Source organism: Furipterus horrens, unplaced genomic scaffold, assembly GCF_987537825.1.
Source record: "Furipterus horrens unplaced genomic scaffold, mFurHor1.1.pri manual_scaffold_2, whole genome shotgun sequence".
Classification (NCBI taxonomy): Eukaryota; Metazoa; Chordata; class Mammalia; order Chiroptera; family Furipteridae; genus Furipterus; species Furipterus horrens.
Window position 1 is genome coordinate 94,490,402 of NW_028327172.1, and position 19,411 is coordinate 94,509,812.

The 19,411-nt window shown below is 40.9% G+C and overlaps 1 protein-coding gene across 6 annotated transcripts in view; it reads right to left on the reverse strand.

The window, feature by feature from the left end:
• The window catches only part of CCNY (cyclin Y), a 274,826-nt gene that overhangs the window by 43,434 nt on the left and 211,981 nt on the right, over window positions 1–19,411 (reverse strand). For 5 of the 6 annotated variants that reach the window (XR_016509033.1, XR_016509034.1, XM_090266140.1 and 2 more), the window contains 3 exons: window positions 19,041–19,076; window positions 15,508–15,565; window positions 15,295–15,414 (listed from right to left, as the gene is read on the reverse strand). Coding sequence is in view for 4 of the 6 variants with exons in the window: in XM_090266140.1 (XP_090122266.1) it covers window positions 15,295–15,414; window positions 15,508–15,565; window positions 19,041–19,076 (214 nt within the window). In the remaining 2 variants the exon portion in view is untranslated. The remainder of the gene's footprint in view (window positions 1–15,294; window positions 15,415–15,507; window positions 15,566–19,040; window positions 19,077–19,411) is intronic. The other variant, XM_090266141.1, reaches the window with a different exon arrangement.

A 19,411-nucleotide genomic window follows, 5' to 3' on the forward strand; every position in this document is an offset into this window, starting at 1 on the left:
AGCCTGGGCAGGGTGATATGGAGGGTCTGCTGTTGCCCATGCAGCAGACCCCCCCTCTCTTCGCAGCTGAAGGGTCCAAGGGAAAGACGGAGTCAATACAGCTTGGTTTCAGGTGCGCCGCAGGAGTTGCCGGTGTTGACTACAACGTCAAACCGCCTTAGGGACTCCGGCTCCGGATTTTCTGTCGGGGTTTACTCCCTTAGCCTTTCCCCTGAAGAGGTATGCCGCAAGGCAGCGGAGGTTTTTTGGAGTCAGAGTTTTCCTTCTCTGATGTGCCCTGACTGGAAGATCGAACCAGCGACACTTAGCTCGCAGGCCGACGCTCAATCCACTGAGCCAAACCAGCCAGGGTATTTAACCCTGGTAGACACTCAATAAATATTTGATGAATGATAAAATGAAAGCAAATATATCCCACATGAGAACTAAATTCTTAAAATACCAAAGATAATGACTCCCCAACAAAAATTACCACACTGCTTAAAGATAAATCTTTCTAGTCATCTAATGAATATAATTTAAAAAATATATATTGGCAGTTGTGGGGAAGATTGTCATGTCAGTAATTCAGTTTCTGTCTGCACACAAAGTCCCTAAATTGGCCATTCTTTGCTTAAATCAGTTTTGGGGACGATGATTAAAGGCCGGCTTTACGCGTCATTCATCACACCATCCACATGGACCACTGAACGAAGATGACGGAACTACCAGCTGGAAAGCCCTTCTGATGATGAAACCAGTGAAGCAGATTCAAATTAGGCCCAAATACTGCGCAGCCTCGACTAAGGCCTCTGAACTCAGTCGGTAGGAAAGAAAAAAACCGGAGAGCTTGTATGCATGACCCATGGACATGGACTGTGAAGGGGTGGGATTACTCGGGGAGGGGGATTCTGGGTGGGGAGGAGCAAAGGGGAAAAAATGGAACTATTGTGACAATATAATCAATAAAATATACCTAAAAAAAAAAAAAAAAACTGAAGAAAACTAGAAGTTTCAGAAAACTGAGCTGCATGGAAGTCCAACAAAGATATAAAAAAGAAATACTCAACCAGACAGGTAAGAGGCGCGGAGCCCAGGTGGAGAGGAAGCAATGTGGCAGCAACAGCAATAGCAGCAGGCTGGTGGAAAGCGCAGTCACATGTTTTAAAAAGTAGGGAGGGACACCTGGGGAGTGCTTCCAGCACTAGACCAGACCACACAGCTCACAGTTCCAGTGCTGGGGAAAATAAAGCCTCATTGCTTCTGACTGTGAAAACCAGCAGGGGTTGGGCAGAGGAAGAAACTGCTGGTATCTCACCAGAGTCTGCTTGTTTAAAGGGCCCCAATGGTCCTAGAACATCCACAGACTCTCCCACTCTAGGAACAACAGCCAGGGAAGCAGCTGAAGGGGCACTGATCCCATATGGGAAGTGCGAGAAGTGCCTGGAAAGGCTCGAGGCCTGAGTAATTAGCTTTGTTCCCTCTCAGACCCCTCCTCCACATACAGCGCCTCAGATGGTGAGATGGGTCGTCCTATACTGATGAACACCCAAGACCCGACCCTTACAACATAACAGGAGCAACAGCTCTACCTAAGACCCAGAGGCAAACAAACATTGGAGCCTGTCAAGATGAGGAGACACAGAAATATGGCCCAAAAGAGGGAATGAATCAAGGTTCCAGTGGAAGAACTAAGTGACGAGGAGATAGCCAATCTAACAGGCGTACAGTTCAAAACATTGGTGTTAAAGATGCTCACAGGCTTGACAGATATGCTTAAGTATGACAGACACATAAGGGAAGAAGTGAAGGCTATGATAACTGAAATGAAGAAAAATCCACACAAAACCAATGGTGAAGGGAAGGAAAACGGGGTTCAAATGAATGATTTGGAACAAGGAAGAAAAAGTCAACCAGTACAGAATGAAGATACAAGAATTGAAAAAAATGACGAAAGGTTTAGGAACTTCTGGGACAACTTTAAACATACCAACATCTGAATCAGAAGGGTGCCAAAAGGAGAAATAAAAGAGCAAGAAATTGAAAGCTTAGAAAAAATAATGAAGGAAAACTTCCCAAATTTGGTGAAGGAAACAGACATATAAGTCCAGGAAGCACAGAGAGTCCCAAACAAGCTAGACCAAAAGAGGACCACATCAAGACACATCATAATTAAAATGCCAGAAGTTCAAGATAAAGAGAATCTTAAAAGCAGCAAGAGAGAAGTGGAGAGCTGCCCACAAAGGGCTACCTATTAAGACTATAAACTGATTTCTCAAAAGACACTTTTCAGGCAAGAAGGGATGGGCAAGAAGTATTCACCATGATGAAAAGCAAGGACCTACAACCAAGATTACTTTATCCACTAAAGCTATCTTTTAAAATGGAAGGGCAGATAAAGTGCTTCCCAGACAAGGTAAAGCTAAAGGAGTTCATCATCAAAAAGCCATTATTATATAAAATTTTAATGGGACTTATTTAAGAAAATGAAGGTCAAAACTATGAACATTAAAATGACAACAAACTCACAGCTATAAACAACTGAATCTGAAAAATAAAAACAAAATCCAACTAAGCAAACCAGAACAGTAGCAGAATCATAGGTATGGGGATCATTTGGAGGGTTATCAGCTGGGAGGGAGAAGGGTGAGAAATTGGGAAATGGTGCAGGGTTTAAGAAGCCTAATTGGTTGATACAAAATAGACAGGAGAAGCTAATAATAATATACGAAAGGATGAAGCCAAAGAACTTATACGCATGACCCATGGAGATGAACTAAGGGTGGAGGGATTTCTGGCGGTAAGGGGGATACTGGGCAGAGGAGAGCAAAGGGAAAATAATTAGGACAACTGTCACAACATAATCAATAAAATATACTTAAAAAAAAACAAAACACAGTAACCAGTATTGACAGGATTGTGATGTGTTAAAATTGGAGCCATTGTAACATTGCCAAAGAAAAGTAAAATAGGGGTCTTCTGGCTAAAATGGAGGTGTAAATACACATGCTGTTTCTCCTCACAACTAAGAAGAAATTTACAACCATTTCAAAACTAAAAAAAACAAAAAACAAACAAAAAAACTAACCCAGAAAATCCAAAAAATCAAAACTACAGGGAAGTTCAGCAAGAAATAAAGAAAAAATAATCAACCAGAAAGGTAGGAGGGGCGGAGCTGGGATGGAGAGAAAGAGGAGCAGAGTGGTAGCTGCAAGGGGGTGGTGCTTCTCGGCAGCACAGCTAGAGATGGTGTGGCTCGTGGGAGAGTGGCGGGCGGGCACGCCTAGCAGCAGCCCTGACAAAAAACAGTCATACTCATTAAACCTGAGAAATGACTGAAGGCCCCAACTAGACCACAGCTTGCCGTTCCAGAATCTGGGAAAATAGAGACGCATTGCTTCTGACTGTGAAAACAAGTTGGGGCAGGGGGTCAGGAAGAAGCTGCCAGTCTCGAAAAGGAGGCAGCTTGCTTAGTATGGAAAGGGGAAGAAGTGACTGGGAAAGCTGCAGGCAACCAGCCCTCTTCTCTCTCAGACCCCTCCCCCACATACAGCGCCAAAATGTGGTGAACTGGTAGCCAGCACTAACGAATACCCAAGGCTCTGCCCCCAATAACGTAAGACGTGCAACAGCCCTTGCCCAAATCACAGAGGCAGACATAGAAGGATGAGGAGACAGAAGTATGACCCAGAAGCGGGGGCAGATAAAGGTCCCAGTGGCACAACTAAGTGCCAAAGGTTAAAGATAAAGAGAATCTTAAAAGCAGCAAGAGAGAAGAGAATTACTTACAAAGGGGTACTTATAAGACTCTCAGCTGACTTCTCAAAAGAAACTTTGCAGGCAAGAAGGGACTGACAGGAAATATTCAAAGTGATGAAAAGCAAGGCCCTATAACAAAGATTATTCAACCCAGCAAAGCTATCATTCAGAATGGAAAGGCAGATAAAGTGCTTCCCAGACAAAGTAAAGCTGAAGCAGTTCATCATCACCAAGCCATTATTATATAAAATGTTAAAGGGACTTATTTAAGAAAAAGGATACCAAAACTATGAACATTAAAATGAAAACAATATCACAACTATTAACAACAGAAGCTAGGGAATGGAACAAAGGTAAACTAAGCAGACAACTAGAGTGGGAACAGAATCATAAGTATGGGAAGCATGTTGGGGGAGCACAGCTGGGAGGGAAGAGGGGGTGAGGGAGGGAAATGGTACAGGAATTAAGAAGCATAGTAGGAGCCCTGGCTGCTGTGGCTCAGTGGATTGAGCGTCGGCCTGAGAGCCAAGTGTGGCTGGTTCGATTCCCAGTCAGGGCACATGACTAGGGTGCACGTCAGGTATCCAGTTGGGGGCACAAGTGAGAGGCAACCACACAGTGATGTTTCTCTCCCTCTCTTTCTTCTTTCCCCTCTCTCTATAAATAAATAAACAAATAATTTTTTTAAAAGAAGCATAGTAGGAGGATGGAAAATGGACAGGGGGGTGTTGATAAGAGCTTTATGCACAACCCATGGACATGGACTAAGGGTTGGGGACTGCTGGAGGGAGGGGGTTTGCTGGGTGGAGGGGAGCAAAGGGAAAAGAAATTGGGACAACTGTAAGACCATCATCAATAAAACATACAAAAGAAAAAAGAAAAAAGGGAAAAGTAAAATGGTGCAGCCATACTGGGAAACAGTCACACTGTTTTTCAAGAAGTTAAACATAGATTTACCACCTGACCTAGCAATTCCATTCCTAGGTGTATACCAAGTGAAATGAAAACATATGTACACTTAAAAATGGGTGTACAAATGTTCACAAAAGCATTATTTGTACCAGCTAAGAAGTAGAAACAACTCAACGTCCATCAACCAATACACAAAATACAGTATATCCATACAATGGAATATTATTTGGTAATAAAATAAAATATTGTATGTGTTAAAATATATATGAACTTTGAAAACATTTCATAAGTGAAAAGAAGCCAGTCACTAAAGACCACATATATATGAATCCATTTATATGAAATGTCCAGAATAGGCAAATCCACAGAGACAGAAACTACATTAGTGGTTACACCCATGTCTGGGGTGGGGATCAGGAATGAAAAGTGACTGCTAAAGGACAAGTGGTATCTTATATGAAGTGATGAAAATATTCTGAAGTTAGGTTGTGGATGACTGCACCACATATTAAAGACCACTTAAGTATGCACTTTAAATGAATGAATTCCATGGTATGTGAACTATATTTTAATACAGCTATAAAAATAATTAATAAAAAGCTAACATATCTCCCCTTCCCTGGTTAGTTCTCACTTTGCCACCTCCATTTCTTGTTGATTCCCCTTTTCTTTATGCCTGACTCATCTCCATCATTTACTAACTTCCTCTCTCCCTCTCATCACCCATCACCACAGCTGTCCAGACAGAACCAACTTTGCCAGCAATACTCAGTCAGAGGCCTGGCTGAGTGATGTACCCATAGCAAAAAGCTATGCTGCCCTCCCTTCAGAAAGCTCACTTTAATAACTGAAGCAGTGAAACAGCAGAATGTGAATTTAAAGGTATAAAACTACTACTGGGGAAGGAGAAGACTATAGTAAATAGCTATGGAATGCTCCTTATGTTTCAGACAAAGTGTGGGGCACATCAACAGCATTTTTATTTACTTCAGCCAGTAGATGCTTACTGTGAACATTTAATAAATATTTACTGAGCATTTATTATGTCCCAGGATGTGTTCCAGATGCTAGTCATAGTGCAGTAAATAAACAAAAAAAGCCGAAAAGATATAAAATCATTAATCATTGAGCTGATAGACAAAATAAAATAAAATGAATAAAACTTAAAAAAAGTTAATTGGTGATACATGTCATGAAAGAAAAAAAGAAAGTAGAAAATGATGAGAAGGGAATAAGGAGGGAGGAGGGAGGTTACAATTCAAAATACCATGGCCCCACTGACATGCCCTCTGAGTAGACTTGGAAGGGTCAGGGAGACACCACATGCTTATCTGGGAAAGAGGATTCCAGGCACTTGTCAAGTGCCAAAGTCCTGAGGCAGCTATGTGTCTGGGTGCCATAGTGGCTGGAGCAGAATGACCAAAGGGGGCAGTGGTGGCAGCTGAGTTGAGATGAAAATGAGGCCTGATCCTGCTGGGGCTCATGGGTCACATAAGGGCTTCCTTTGTGTCTTCCTCTGAGGAAGATGGGGAACCACGGGAGGTTTTGAGCAGAGGAACCTACAGATTAAGAGAAATGATGGCTCAGAACAAAGCCTGGGACCCCTTTCTCCTGTCATCTCTGAGACACAACTGATTATTTTAAGGTGAATATCTGACCTCAAAGGACCCAAACCAATCACTGATGGAACCAATCAAAATTTGTACCTTCTCCAAAATTTAACCTAAACACGAGATAAAATTAGCCATTGCTGGGACTTATTTAAATAAAAAATGTCTATATAGAGTCAAGGCTGGGGACAGCTATTTCTGTTAGCACAGGCAGCTAGTTATTAACAAAGGAAGGGAGAAAATAGAATCGGACAGACAATAGGCTGGATTAACTAGGAAGGGGCAGCTTCACAGTCTCTCTGGGCATCTGAGTGGACAGGAAAGACCAGCTTTCCAATCTCCCCCAGCAACAACCAGCCCTTCCAGCAGCCGAGACATGAGCAGTAGGAGCCAAAATGGTGACCATAGAGGGGAGTAGTCCAGCCTGGGAAATTTTGGGAAAAACGACTGAAAAGGATAAGGTCACAAACCTCAGAAAATCTAGGAAAGGGACTGGATAGGGGAAAACACCACATAGCTCTGGAAAAATCCAGAAAAGAAATTGGTTAAGGTTTGAAAGAAAGCCTGCTCTCTCCTAAGCCCAAGGAGATATAATCAAAGCTTAACAAAGGCTGATAGGGGCATGCTCTCCCCAAGGGGGCAATCTCTCTCCCTAGCAGCCACATGTGCCTGGATATGGCAGCTGCAGGGGAGAAGCAGTGTTGAAAGCAGGCTGGAAGGGAGAGAGACTGTGTTGGATTAATGAAGCCTCGGATGCAGGCACCAGAGAAATGTTACAGCAGCTCTGGGCCCTGGCCCTCCTCCTGGGCTTGGTGGAGACAAGTGCGGGCCTGCAGCAAGAGGGAGCTGAGCCACCTGGTCCTGGATGAGGCAGTGCAGGAGCTCTTTCAGAGGCATCTTTGCTCTGCATGCCCCTCCAGTAAATCTTGCCACTACACCTCAAATCCTCCTATGCGTGTATCCTTGAAATGTGTTTCCTGTGATACTATGGAAAAATTCTATTTCCTCCAAGAAAACTTCCCTGGCATGAACAACCAGGAGCCAAACTGAAAATTAATGCTGAAGACCAGCAGAAAGGTGCAGAGGCATGATGAGGCAGCTGCTGAGAACAGAAAGGAGAGAAGAATCTGTTGATCTCATTATACAGCCTGAAGTATTATACTTCCATCCTAGAGGACAAGAGACATATGGGACTCTGGACTTTCCAATATATATCCCACCTTGACCTCTTTGTGTGGGTTTCTCATACTTATATGATGCTGGAAATCAAGATTCCTAAACTGAGGCATGTTCTCATGCCTCTCGGTCCAGGTGTCCTATGACCTGAGCTGGTGAGGTGGACTCGCTGGCGCCGACAGTCTTTGACTGATCAGGCCTCAGGCTTTCACTCCTGTGACTTAAAAGGAATCTTGCTTAGTAGTCCATCTTCCCTGATGTTGACAAGGAAACCAAACAAAGCTGAGCACAGGTAGTGCTGGTAGTGCTTAACCTTGCGTGCTTTCTGTTAATGTTTAAGGAACAGTGTGGCCGTTTCCATAGTCTTAAAAGAACAGATGATTGAATTCCTGTTTTTTGTTTTTGATAGGAAACATTCTTTATAGTTTATATATTAACCTCCTTTTGTTGTAACCCCAAGTAATTGTATATTGTAATCAATATTGGGATGTGCCTGTGAGCTCATTCCTTACCCTCCCTATTGATTTCTATACTTGTATAACTCAATAAAAGGAGAGGTCTTTGGGCCGCTCATTGCTGACCTGCCAGAGCATGCGGCAGCCCTCCAACCGACTCATTCTCCTTGCTGGAATTGCTTCCGTGCCCTCGACCACATTTAATACAACACTTATAGTAATTAAAATCTCTGGCTTAGACAGACAGTAAGCTATATTTTGTCATCCAAATAACACACGAAATTAAAATGGGTGTCTGTTCATGGCTTTAAGGATAACCCAGCTCAAGTAATTCCTGAGAGAAGGAATGGACTGTGTAGAGGGGCAATTGGACACTATGGCCTTCCACCCAAATCTGGCTTCTGTTGCTGGGAACATTATAAAGTCCTTTCATCATAACTTATAAAAACTTATAACTCAGAAAGGTGTAATTCAATTACCCCATCCTCATTTAAATTTCCCCACATCAGTGTCAATAAGAAAGCTTTTAGCATATCCTGCAAGGTTAAAGAAATATATTTAGTGATATTAAGTTATTGTTATTCGTTTAAGTTAATTAAAAGTTAATTAAGCTGTGAAATACATGCTGAGTGTTTAAAGATCTTGGAAGCACTCTACCCACAGGCAGGCTGAAGTCTTGTTTCCTTGAGGGCAACAGGGCTAGAGCTAACTGCTGTTTGCCTACCCTTCCCCACAGTCTCCTCCTGGGCTGTGTGTCAAGAGAATAGCAGGAGAAAAGCAGAGATTAGTGCCTCCCTGTCAACTCTAGACAAGACCTGCCCTGAATGGCTATTTCTAAGTCTAGGGGACACAAGAGAAAGGAAAAACTATCATGCAGGGTCTGGTTCAGAGTATGCACCTGTCTGCCTTCTGCCCCTGCACATGCAGGCTGACTCAGCCAACACAAGCAGCAGCTGCCAGATAATCAGTGTGCAGTACTTTACCCACCATGCAGGACCCCACAGCTGTTCATCCTTAGGTATAACCAACAAGACCCCAATATAAGCTAATCTGCTAAACTACTTAGTTTAATAGGACGTGTGAAGACTTTAGTCATTACAATGAATGACAGACATGCACCAGCACTATAGCACTCCAAAGACATGAGCTAACTGCTCAACCCTATCACCCTGGAGATGAGAATGTTAATGGGATCTCCCAAAAATAGGAGAAAACCTCCACAACCCTGGTTGGGGGAAGGGGGAAGAGGATGATATGGCATTTAAGATATTTTGCATAACAGGAAGCAGTCTGCCCCCCAGGGAAAAAGGTGTACCTGACTCTGAGAACATTCAGTGACTCTCTACATAGCTAGGGAAGCTCACACAGCACCTGCACAAGAGGCAGGGGGCAGATGCCCACTCCATAAGTTTTTGCCCTGACTAAAGATGGCAGCCGAAAGAAGTAAAAGATATGGGGAATCTGACAAAAGTGGCACATCATAGGAGGGGCCAGATATGAGGTCACATAGGAAGTTCAGGGCTGAGCATTTAAAATAAGGGCGGGAGAGACTTCCAGCCAAGATGGAGGTGTAAATACACGTGCTGCTTCTACTCACAACTAAGAAAAAATTTACAACCACTTCAAAACTAAAACAAAAAACCCAGAAAATCCAAAAAATCAGAACTACAGGAAAGTTCAGCAAGAAATAAAGAAAAAATAATCAACCAGAAAGGTAGGAGGGGTAGAGCTGGGACGGAGAGAAAGAGGAGAGGAGCGGCGGTGGCAGGGGCAGTGCTTCTCAGTAGCACGGCTAGAGGTGGCGCGGCTCATGGGAGAGCAATGGGCGGGCGTACCTAGCAGCAGCCCTGACAGAAAACAGTAATACTGATTATACCTGAGAAATGACTCAAGCCCCAAACTAAACCACACAGCTTGCAGTTACAGAGCCTGGGAAAATAGAGCCGCATTACTTCTGACTGTGAAAGCAAGCTGGGGCAGGGGGTCAGGAAGAAGCTGCCAGTCTCGAAAAGGAGGCAGCTTGCTTAGTATGGAAAGGGGAAGAAGTGACTGGGAAAGCTGCGGGCAACCGGCACTCTTCTCTCTCAGACCCCTCCCCCACATACAGCGCCCAAACGTGGTGAACCGGTAGCCAGCACTAACGAATACCCAAGGCTCTGCCCCCAATAACGTAAGACGTGCAACAGCCCTTGCCCAAATCACAGAGGCAAACACAGAAAGATGAGGAGACAGAGAAATATGACCCAGAAGTTGGGGCAGATCAAGGTTCCAGTGGCACAACTAAGCAATGAGCAGATAACGGATGAGGAGATAGATAACAGATGCACAGTTTAAGGCATTGGTGATTAGGATGCTCACAGCTCTGACAACAAAGATTAAACAGTACAGGGAAAAAATGAAGGCTATCCTGGCTGAAATGAAGGAAAATCCATATGAAACAAGTGGTGAAGGAAAGGAAACCAGGGTTCAAATCAACAAATTGGAACATAATGAAGAAACAAACAGTCAACCAGTACAGAAGGAGGAAATGAGAATTTTAAAAAATGAGGAGAGGCTTAGAAACCTCTGGGACAGCTATAAATGTGCCAACATCCGAATCATAGGGTTGCCAGAAGGTGAAGAGGGAGAGCAAGAAATTGAAAAATTATGTGAAAAAATAATGAAGGAAAACTTCCCTAATTTGGGGAAGGAAATGGACATATGGGTCCAGGAATCACAGAGAGTCCCAAACAAACTAGACCTAGGGAGGACTGCACCAAGACACATCATAATCAAAATGCCAAAGGTTAAGGATAAAGAGAGAATCTTAAAAGCAGCAAGAGAGAAGAGGAGAATTACTTACAAAGGGGTACCTATAAGACTCTCAGCTGATTTATCAAAAGAAACTTTGCAGGCAAGAAGGGACTGGCAGGAAATATTCAAAGTGATGAAAAGCGAGGCCCTACAACCACGATTACTCTATCCAGCAAAGCTATCATTCAGAATGGAAGGGCAGATAAAGTGCTTCCCAGACAAAGTAAAGCTGAAGCAGTTCATCATCACCAAGCCATTATTATATGAAATGTTAAAGGGACTTACTTAAGAAAAGGGATATCAAAACTATGAACATTAAAATGAAAACAATATCACAACTATCAACAACAGAAGCTAGGGAATGGAACAAAGGTAAACTAAGCAGACAACTAGAGTGGGAACAGAATCATAGGTATGGGGAGAATGTGGGGGGAGCACAGCTGGGAGGGAAGACGGGGAGAGGGAGGGAAATGGTGCAGGAATTAAGCATAGTAGGAGGATGGGGAACAGACAGGGGATGTTGAGAAGAGCTTTATGCACAACCCATGGACATGGACTAAGAGTTGGGCACTGCTGGAGGGAGAGGGGTTGCTGGGTGGAGGGGAGCAAAGGAAAAAGAAATTGGGACAACTGTTACAGCATCAATAAAACATACAAAAAATGAATTGAAAATAAAATAAAATAAGGGCGGGATGAGAGAGGAGGAGGAAGAAGCCACATAGGCTGAAAGAATGTAAGGAGCCACGCAGTCTGTAAGGAAGTAGATGGAAGTTGGCTACAAGGTCTTAAGTAAGAAGACTGAGGTAGACCTAATGGAGCTGTGGGGATACCTGCCTAACAAAGCAGGGATTCATGGGAGGTGCCTGGAACTGAATTGTGACCAGGAATGCTAAACTACAGACTTCTGCTTCTCTGAAGGACGTACAACGAAGCCACTCTATTGGAACGTGTGCCTCCCTAGACTCCACCATGATTCAGTGTAACATAGCACATGTTTTCCTGAACTACTACATGAAGGCTGAGGACAGCGAACCCCAGTTCCTGAAAGAGAGAGCTGCTACAAGAGGATGGTGACTCTGAAAACCACAAGTGCATATTCCAGAAAGGAGGGAGAGCTGTTTGTAGGACTGGCTTAAGAACAGAGAAGGAAATGGGGAACTTCTGAGCATGGTTTTAACTTATAGTCTTTTGGGGAGCAAGGGAAGTACTGGGTCATGGGGGAAAGGAGGGCACTGAACAGGAGTGCTCTCACACAAACCACCCCGCCCCACCGCCCCACCGCCCCACAATCGAGGTTGGGACCCAGTTAACAAAAACTTGTTTCCGTGAACACGAATTGTTGGGTCATGTGTCAAGGCACCACATAGCCAAGCCCTGGTTTGCTGTTATAAAAATGCACTTCAGATGTTCTCTCAACATTTCTACAGAAACTGAGCAAGCTGCAGAAATGAAAATCTTACCTTCATGCTAATAAATCTAAGCAGTGATGTACTATCAGGTTAGTCGGGTCATAATTTTCTTAGGAATTAAAGATTAAAAAATCTCCACCACATGCCATCTTCAGTAGCTTCAAAATAAATCATTTCTTCAGGACATGTATTTCAGTACTAATCTCACTGATGGCTTCATCCGATTTTCATACCCTTCTTTTCATTGCAATTTGCTTACATAAAATGTTCAACCCTCTTGTTTTGTAAGAACTTGAAATCCTTTGGGATAACAAAGCTGAGCAATAAACCTACTTCTCAATTATGACATAAGAGCCTATAGCACAGGGGAACAATTTTTAACATAATTCCCATTGAGTTCAATTTTTCAGCTGTTTTAGACTTAAATAGGTATGCTGATTTCAAAACTGCAGTTGGTTTTCTTCTATCACATCAAGTTTTTTCTGTACAGCTTATCTTAATGCAACCACTCTAGGGTGGATCGAGCCTGGATCGAGGGAAGCACTAGTGCTCTCCTATTGGCTGAGGGCAAACTTCCCTTGAGTGGGGAGAGGTGGGGGACGACCCTGGAGACCAGCGACAGGTTCATACTTGTCTAGGCTATTCAGTTACACATGAAACAGTGTGGGGAGAGGTTGTGTGCTACTCTATATGGCGAATCATATTCCAAAGTGTAGTCCGAGCTTTTGTCTGTATACAAGCAGTTAGTAGAATTTATTTTTTAATTTACTTACGTACTTATTTCCTTTCCTTCAGATCATGTTGGCCTCTGCTATTTCTCGTCGTAAGTGCCTAAACAACCCTGATTTGTTTTGTTATATCTGTGGCAGTTTCACCATTCCCAAAGGACAAACATCAGAGCATTTGTCAGGCAAGCCTATTTTGAATATTTTAAAGTAAAAGATAAGTCTTGGGCCCCTCACAATGTGTATAAGCAGTGTGTCAAGAGTTTACGGATGTGGACAAAGAGAACACATGACAAATTGCTATTTGGTATACCTATGGTTTGGCGAGAGCTCAGAGATCATTCAAGTGACTGTTACTTTTGTATAGTGAAAACATCAGGATATAACAAGAAAAATAAATGTAAAATAGAGTATCCTAGTCTACCATCAGCTATATGCCCGGTGTCTCATTCAGCTGACATCCCACTGCCAGTTTTCATTGAACTACCCTCTTTCGAAAAACAGGAGTATGGTGAAGAACTAAGTGACAGCAACAATGAAGATTTTGAAATTGAAGATGACTCTGTTCATAAGGGATTTGATCAGCATGAGTTGAATGATTTGGCATGAGATTTGGGACTATATAAAAACGCTTCAGAACTCCTAGCATCAGGACTACACGAGAAAAACTTGCTTGAAAAAGGAGCGCAGGTGTCCTACTTTCGATCAAGAGAAAGTGCATTTCTGCAGTACTTTCAAAGTGGCGGTGGCTTTGTGTATTGCCATAACATACATGATTTAATGGAGGAATTGGGAATTCCAATCTACAGTGCAACTGAATGGTGACTGTTCCATCGATAGCTCAAAGCAGAGCTTGCAGTGTGTCCTCCTCCACAATGGCAATTTATTTGGTGCAATCCCAACTGGCCATTCAGTTTGTTTTTGTGAAGAATATGAAGACATAAAGAGAGTCACTGATCTGTTGCAATATCACAAGCACAACTGGATCATCTGTGTTGATCTTCAAACGGTCTGCTTCCTTCTTGGTCAGCAACACCGATACACCAAGTATCCCTGTTTTCTGTGTATGTGGGACAGCAGAGTGTGTGAGAAGCATTGGGTGGAGTCAACTGGCCTCCATGATCTGACTTCAAACCTAGTGATCCAAACATTCTACACGAGCAACTTGCTGACAGAAAGAACATTATATTCCCACCTCTGCACATAAAACTGGGTCTCATGAAGCAATTTGTTAAAGCTTTGCCAACTGAAGGAGACTGTTTCAAGTATCTCATTTTGGCATTTCCTAGCCTGTCGTTTGAAAAGATAAAATACCTTAATATGTATGTTTGGTAGAACTTTACTACTTGTATGCAATTTGACTTACAGTAACAATATATAGCCTTCATATGAATAAAATAACTCTAAATAAACAGTATATTCAGGTAATTTTTTCTTTATTTTCCTTTGTATGTACATTTTGTATGATTTTTGGGACAAAGGGAGGGTATCCTGTACCTTAAAAAATTGACGTGATAAGAGAAAAACTGGGGTCATTTTTGGATTCAGATGCCAAAGGTTAGTCAAAACAAGTGTCAGACCTAACTCATCGAAAACTGTGTTTCCCAGTGTAATCATCCAAATCGCCTAATCATTACTTGTTGAATGTCTGTTTTACCCATTAGGAGAAAGTTAAACCAGAGATGGAATGAACAAAAGAATGAATCAATGATGGAATAAACAAAAACGTTTACTGTTGCATTAGCTGAAGAGCACACAGCTCTTAGTGTGACAGAGACACAAAGGGTCCTCAAGTAGTCTGTAAACTTTCTATGAGATAATAATCTTTTCTCACAAGCTCCAGAGAATGCCTTTCTGTCCTTTCCAGGACAACTTATTATCTGATTTTTTCACACAATATAAAACGTCAGTGACAATGTGTTCCATTGTCAAATCTATTTCTCAAAAGGTATTTGATCCAAATAGTTCCTATACTTTTAAGGATCTAAATAATAGTACACATTTTTATCTTTTGTTTGAGTCTGAAAGTGAAGATTACCTCCACATTACATCTGAATATCTTCCAGATATACTATTTACACAAAATCAGAAAAGAGAAGGTAGCAGAATACACTCCTTCCTAAATAGATATTTGTGTAGGATGTATGTGCTTATCATATCTTATGAATGCCATTAAAACTTTTGTAGGAATCAACAACAGGGAAGCTGAGCATTTAATGGGGGTATCCTGGTCTTACCCCACTTTAGCCCCATGTTTACTTACCTGCATTTAAGGATTCAACATTTATTGGTTTTGAATGTGATTGTACAACTGACTTTTATAGGGTACCGTGAAACAGATTTTATACACTTTTAGGAGATCCATATTCTGATCTCCAAAGGAGAAGCTGCAGTGTCCTTAGGCTACCTGATAAGAGACCCTGTGCACCACTCCACTCAACTACAAGATGCCTGCAGTCATCCTGAGGGCACTCACCAGAGTGACAATGGCACATTCAGCCGTCAGCTGAGCAGCACTGAACAGTGTCCGAACAAACCGGTAAATCTGCTTCTGCTCTGGGTTGTGTTTGTCATAATCTGGTGGCACTTCGGATTTCTGGGGAAGAAAATATTTTCAGATGGCTGGCCACCCAATAAAAGCAAAAGAGAAATAACTAAACAATATCATGGAACACAAGGAGAAGTTTACCGAAAGAGGATGAAGGTTTTCATCAAAAATATCTAAGAGCATCCTTCCATCTGGGTCCCTGGTAGGGGAAATTAATAGAAAAAGGAGTTTACTTTCTGAAAGAATGAGTGTCATTCAAAATAAAAAATGGTTTTTTTTTTTTGATTCAAGTGTTATTTCGAGAAAGAGAAGGCAGTAATAATTTGTTTTACTTGGGTACAGTATTAGATAATTTTTTAATAGTCCATGAAATAAAGGTTATGAATTAACTTAAGTGAAAATATAGATTTTTATTTGCTGAGTTTTCAAATGAACCAAATCTAAATTTCTTTAATATCTTATTTCTTGAGCAAAAGCTGATAGATCGGTTTAAACTATTAGTATGTTGTGGTTGACAAGAACTCCAACGGTAGAGTGAAGTAAAATGAACATTGAATATGTCCTATAGATTAATCTGAAGTTTCCACAATATGTAACTTAACCAATTAATTAAGAGTTTTACAATTTTATATTGAAAAACAAGAGGTGATGCATAGAAAAGCTTAACTCAATAACCTGTAACCCTATAAAATAGCTGGTTGCTATCAGGCCTGTAAGGTTGGTGGCTTCACTGTAACACAGTGCCTCAGGCAGCTGCCCTGCAGGGACTCTCCACACCTCACCATTGACAGCTCTACCTCCAAGGGGTCTGAGTTGAGTTTTGCCTAAAAACTTTTCTTTAAAAATTGTATTTGGAAACCACTGCTTCTGGTAACAGCATATCATTTCCACAGTCTATGCTTCCAATGTCAATCAGGCTTGTGAGTATCAGAAGACAACAGACATGTCCCTAACTCACTCTACAATTTCTGCTCTATGAATTCACTATCTACATAAAAATAAAAGAGAAAGATCTTAATAGAACAACTCAACTTGCATTACTAATTGTTTTTAAAGCTTTGGGCATTCATACCCAAGCTCATTTTCCCTAGCCTGAGGGACCACAGGTAGCAAAGATTTAGATAAACACCAGTAAAAGTTTCAGCCAGGCAGAACCTGTCAGACTGTGGTCTGAAAACATAAAAATGGCTCCTTTGTTGCACCCGGTGCCACTTCCTGTTATAAGAACCTGGCTACAAAAAATCATCCAATTCCTTACCTCACAACTGCCTCTGTAAGATATTCAAGGTACTATGCAAGAGACAAAGCCTGGCTCAAGACCTCATTTCTTTGAGCTGTTCAATCCTGTTCAATTTCTGATGAACAAAGAGCCCCTAAAAAGCCTTTCAGCCCTCTCAAGAAACATTCACGAGAATATAAAAATAAATAAAAATGTAGGTTTCAAGATACAAATAAGGATTAAGAATTTAAGCTAAAATGACTCCACTGAGAAGTAGATTTTCCTTTCACCTCCATTAAAAGTGATGTGTCTCGGCTTAATAGTACCATCTCTACCAAGCTAATGGATCTATCAACAGCTCCAGAAGTTTGGCCAGTATGATTTATCAAGGAGAAAGTCTTCAACTGTCAATGCCACCTCATTCCAAGAGACCTTCAGGAATCACTCTGTAAATTAGTTATGCTTGTTTACAAATGCTCACTTTTTGAGTTGGACTTTGTCACTTCCATTCACTAACTTTCGGCCCAGTTTATCGGCATAGGACCAGTAGAGCAATTAAAAGTCTCAGTGGTATATTGCTTAGGTTCAATTCCCCATTCCCCAATTTACTAGCTATGTAATCTTAGGTAAATTATTTCACCTCTCTGTGCCCCAGTTTCTTTATCTGTAAAATCGAGATAATATCAGTAACACCTCATGAAGCTGTTATAAAAACAAAATGAGATAATGCATGTAAAGAGCTGCCCAGGGTGGCTAGACTATGCACTTAATAAAGTTAGCTCTTATTATCAGCTATGGCTATAAATTAACTTTGGGGTCCATAACAGTCTAAAAACTGAGAAATCACTCAGAGATGCTAATACAAAACTCATTCGCTTGAGAACACACCTGAGTCCCATGAATGGCTCTACATTGTTATTTAAGACTTAAATCTTTAAAATGTTTTAACAACTTGCATAGAAATAAGCAGCAAGACAAAACCTGCACTTTTATTGATATGTTATTCTGGTCAAGGTTCAAAGGTCCAATAGCCTACATTCTGTAAATTTTTAAATCCAAAATTCTCAAGCACTATAAGGAACCATGGAATCACAATTACAATACAGAAAAAAAGTTACTACGGAGAGTACATTTCCAGGTGTTTACCTTTTCCCATAAGACTGTTCAGTAGAAACTCTGTCTCTAACCTCCACTTCACTGGCTTATCCCAACTTTCTTTTGTTCCCTTTGGCAACTACCCACTGAGATCCATTCCAACCATGAGGTGGCCAGGTTGTTCCCAGAAATGGTCACTTTTGCTAAACCACATCATCAAACCAATTCCCCTAATTGCAGCTTCAGCCTCTCCCAGGAGTGGAATTTTAAACCAGTCAGTCGGGAATGTCCTGTCAGCATCAGTGAGGCAACTCTGCTTCCCCTAAGGAAAGGTGTCACTGCCTGAAATAATCCACTATTTTAACCTCTTAGTCCCACCCTCTTTCTGCCTCTAAAAACTTTCTATTTTGTACAGCCCCTGAAACGTCCTTCTAGTTGCTAGATGGGCCGCTGCCTGATTCATGAATCACTAAATAAAGCCAATTAGATCTTCCAGTTTACTGGGTTCAATTTTGTTCTTTAACACAACTTGTAGTTCTTATCAGATTCATATAACATAAATGTTATTTAATCAATAAAATAAGACTGCAGTGACAGTGGCTTTTTTCTTATGAAAATGAAGAAGGATGCTTTGAAAAGACCCAATAAAAGGGCATTACTAAAAATAAATTCATTGTAGATTAGGTGTGATCAAAACCTGAAAGATTCCATGCTCAGATTGTTTTGTAAATGCCTTAAGTTTTCTTGATATTTTTTAAAAATCCTACTATGGCAAAAGATAAATTACAGGTGTGGCTTATAAAAGAAAGTCACTTTGGTACTCTAATCAATGCCATGCTCAAGACTAAAGTCCACACTGCATAAAAAAACTAGCAAATGAATGTACTTTTACATGTTTTATATTGAAATGTTAATGCTAATTTTTTAAAATGATTTTTCTAAGATTCTCTGTTTTAACTGACTTTTTTAATTAAGTGAACTATCTTCAGACTCAGAGAGGGTTTCTACTACATCAATATAATTTATGCCTAAATTTATATCAAAATTTCTTGTACTAAATTGAAACACTAAACATTTTTTATGGTAAAGTTGCATACAATAAATTTTTTAAATTATATTTTATAAAGATAGAATGTTTAAACAAATTATACAGAAAATAAAGAGTAAAGAGGAATTATCAAGAAATTTTGTTTCTTTTGTTGGTTTCAAACATAAATACCCATATGATTTCCTTTGATTCAAAAGCAGTTTGGCACTTACCTGGGAAATTTGGGTATATTATACTAACTTTAAAAATTCTATAAAATACGAAGGTCAAAGCAACTAGAACATAATAGGAAAAAATTAATCATCCACATACCTGTTTTTGATGTGATAATATATTGCGAGAGCTACACTGTAAAATAAAATGCAGTTCAGTGTTTCATAAACATATTCAAGATGTTATATATTATCTGACATCAGTCTGACCATAAATATTTAAATTCAAGTAAAAGTCAAACAACCATCTGAACAGTCCCATTTAACTCAGAACGCCAAACAAATGTCCTCTTTAAAGTGAGTCAATCTGGTACTCATTCCTAGCAATTATTAAATCTTTTCTAGAAATAGCAAAACTTCAGTGATATTTAAAAATTTCTCTTACTAACTGAAATCTTAAGCTTTCCTCACTTGTAAAATATGGCCACTATGTAAAAACACGGGTGGTGCAAAGTAAACTTTAGAAACCTC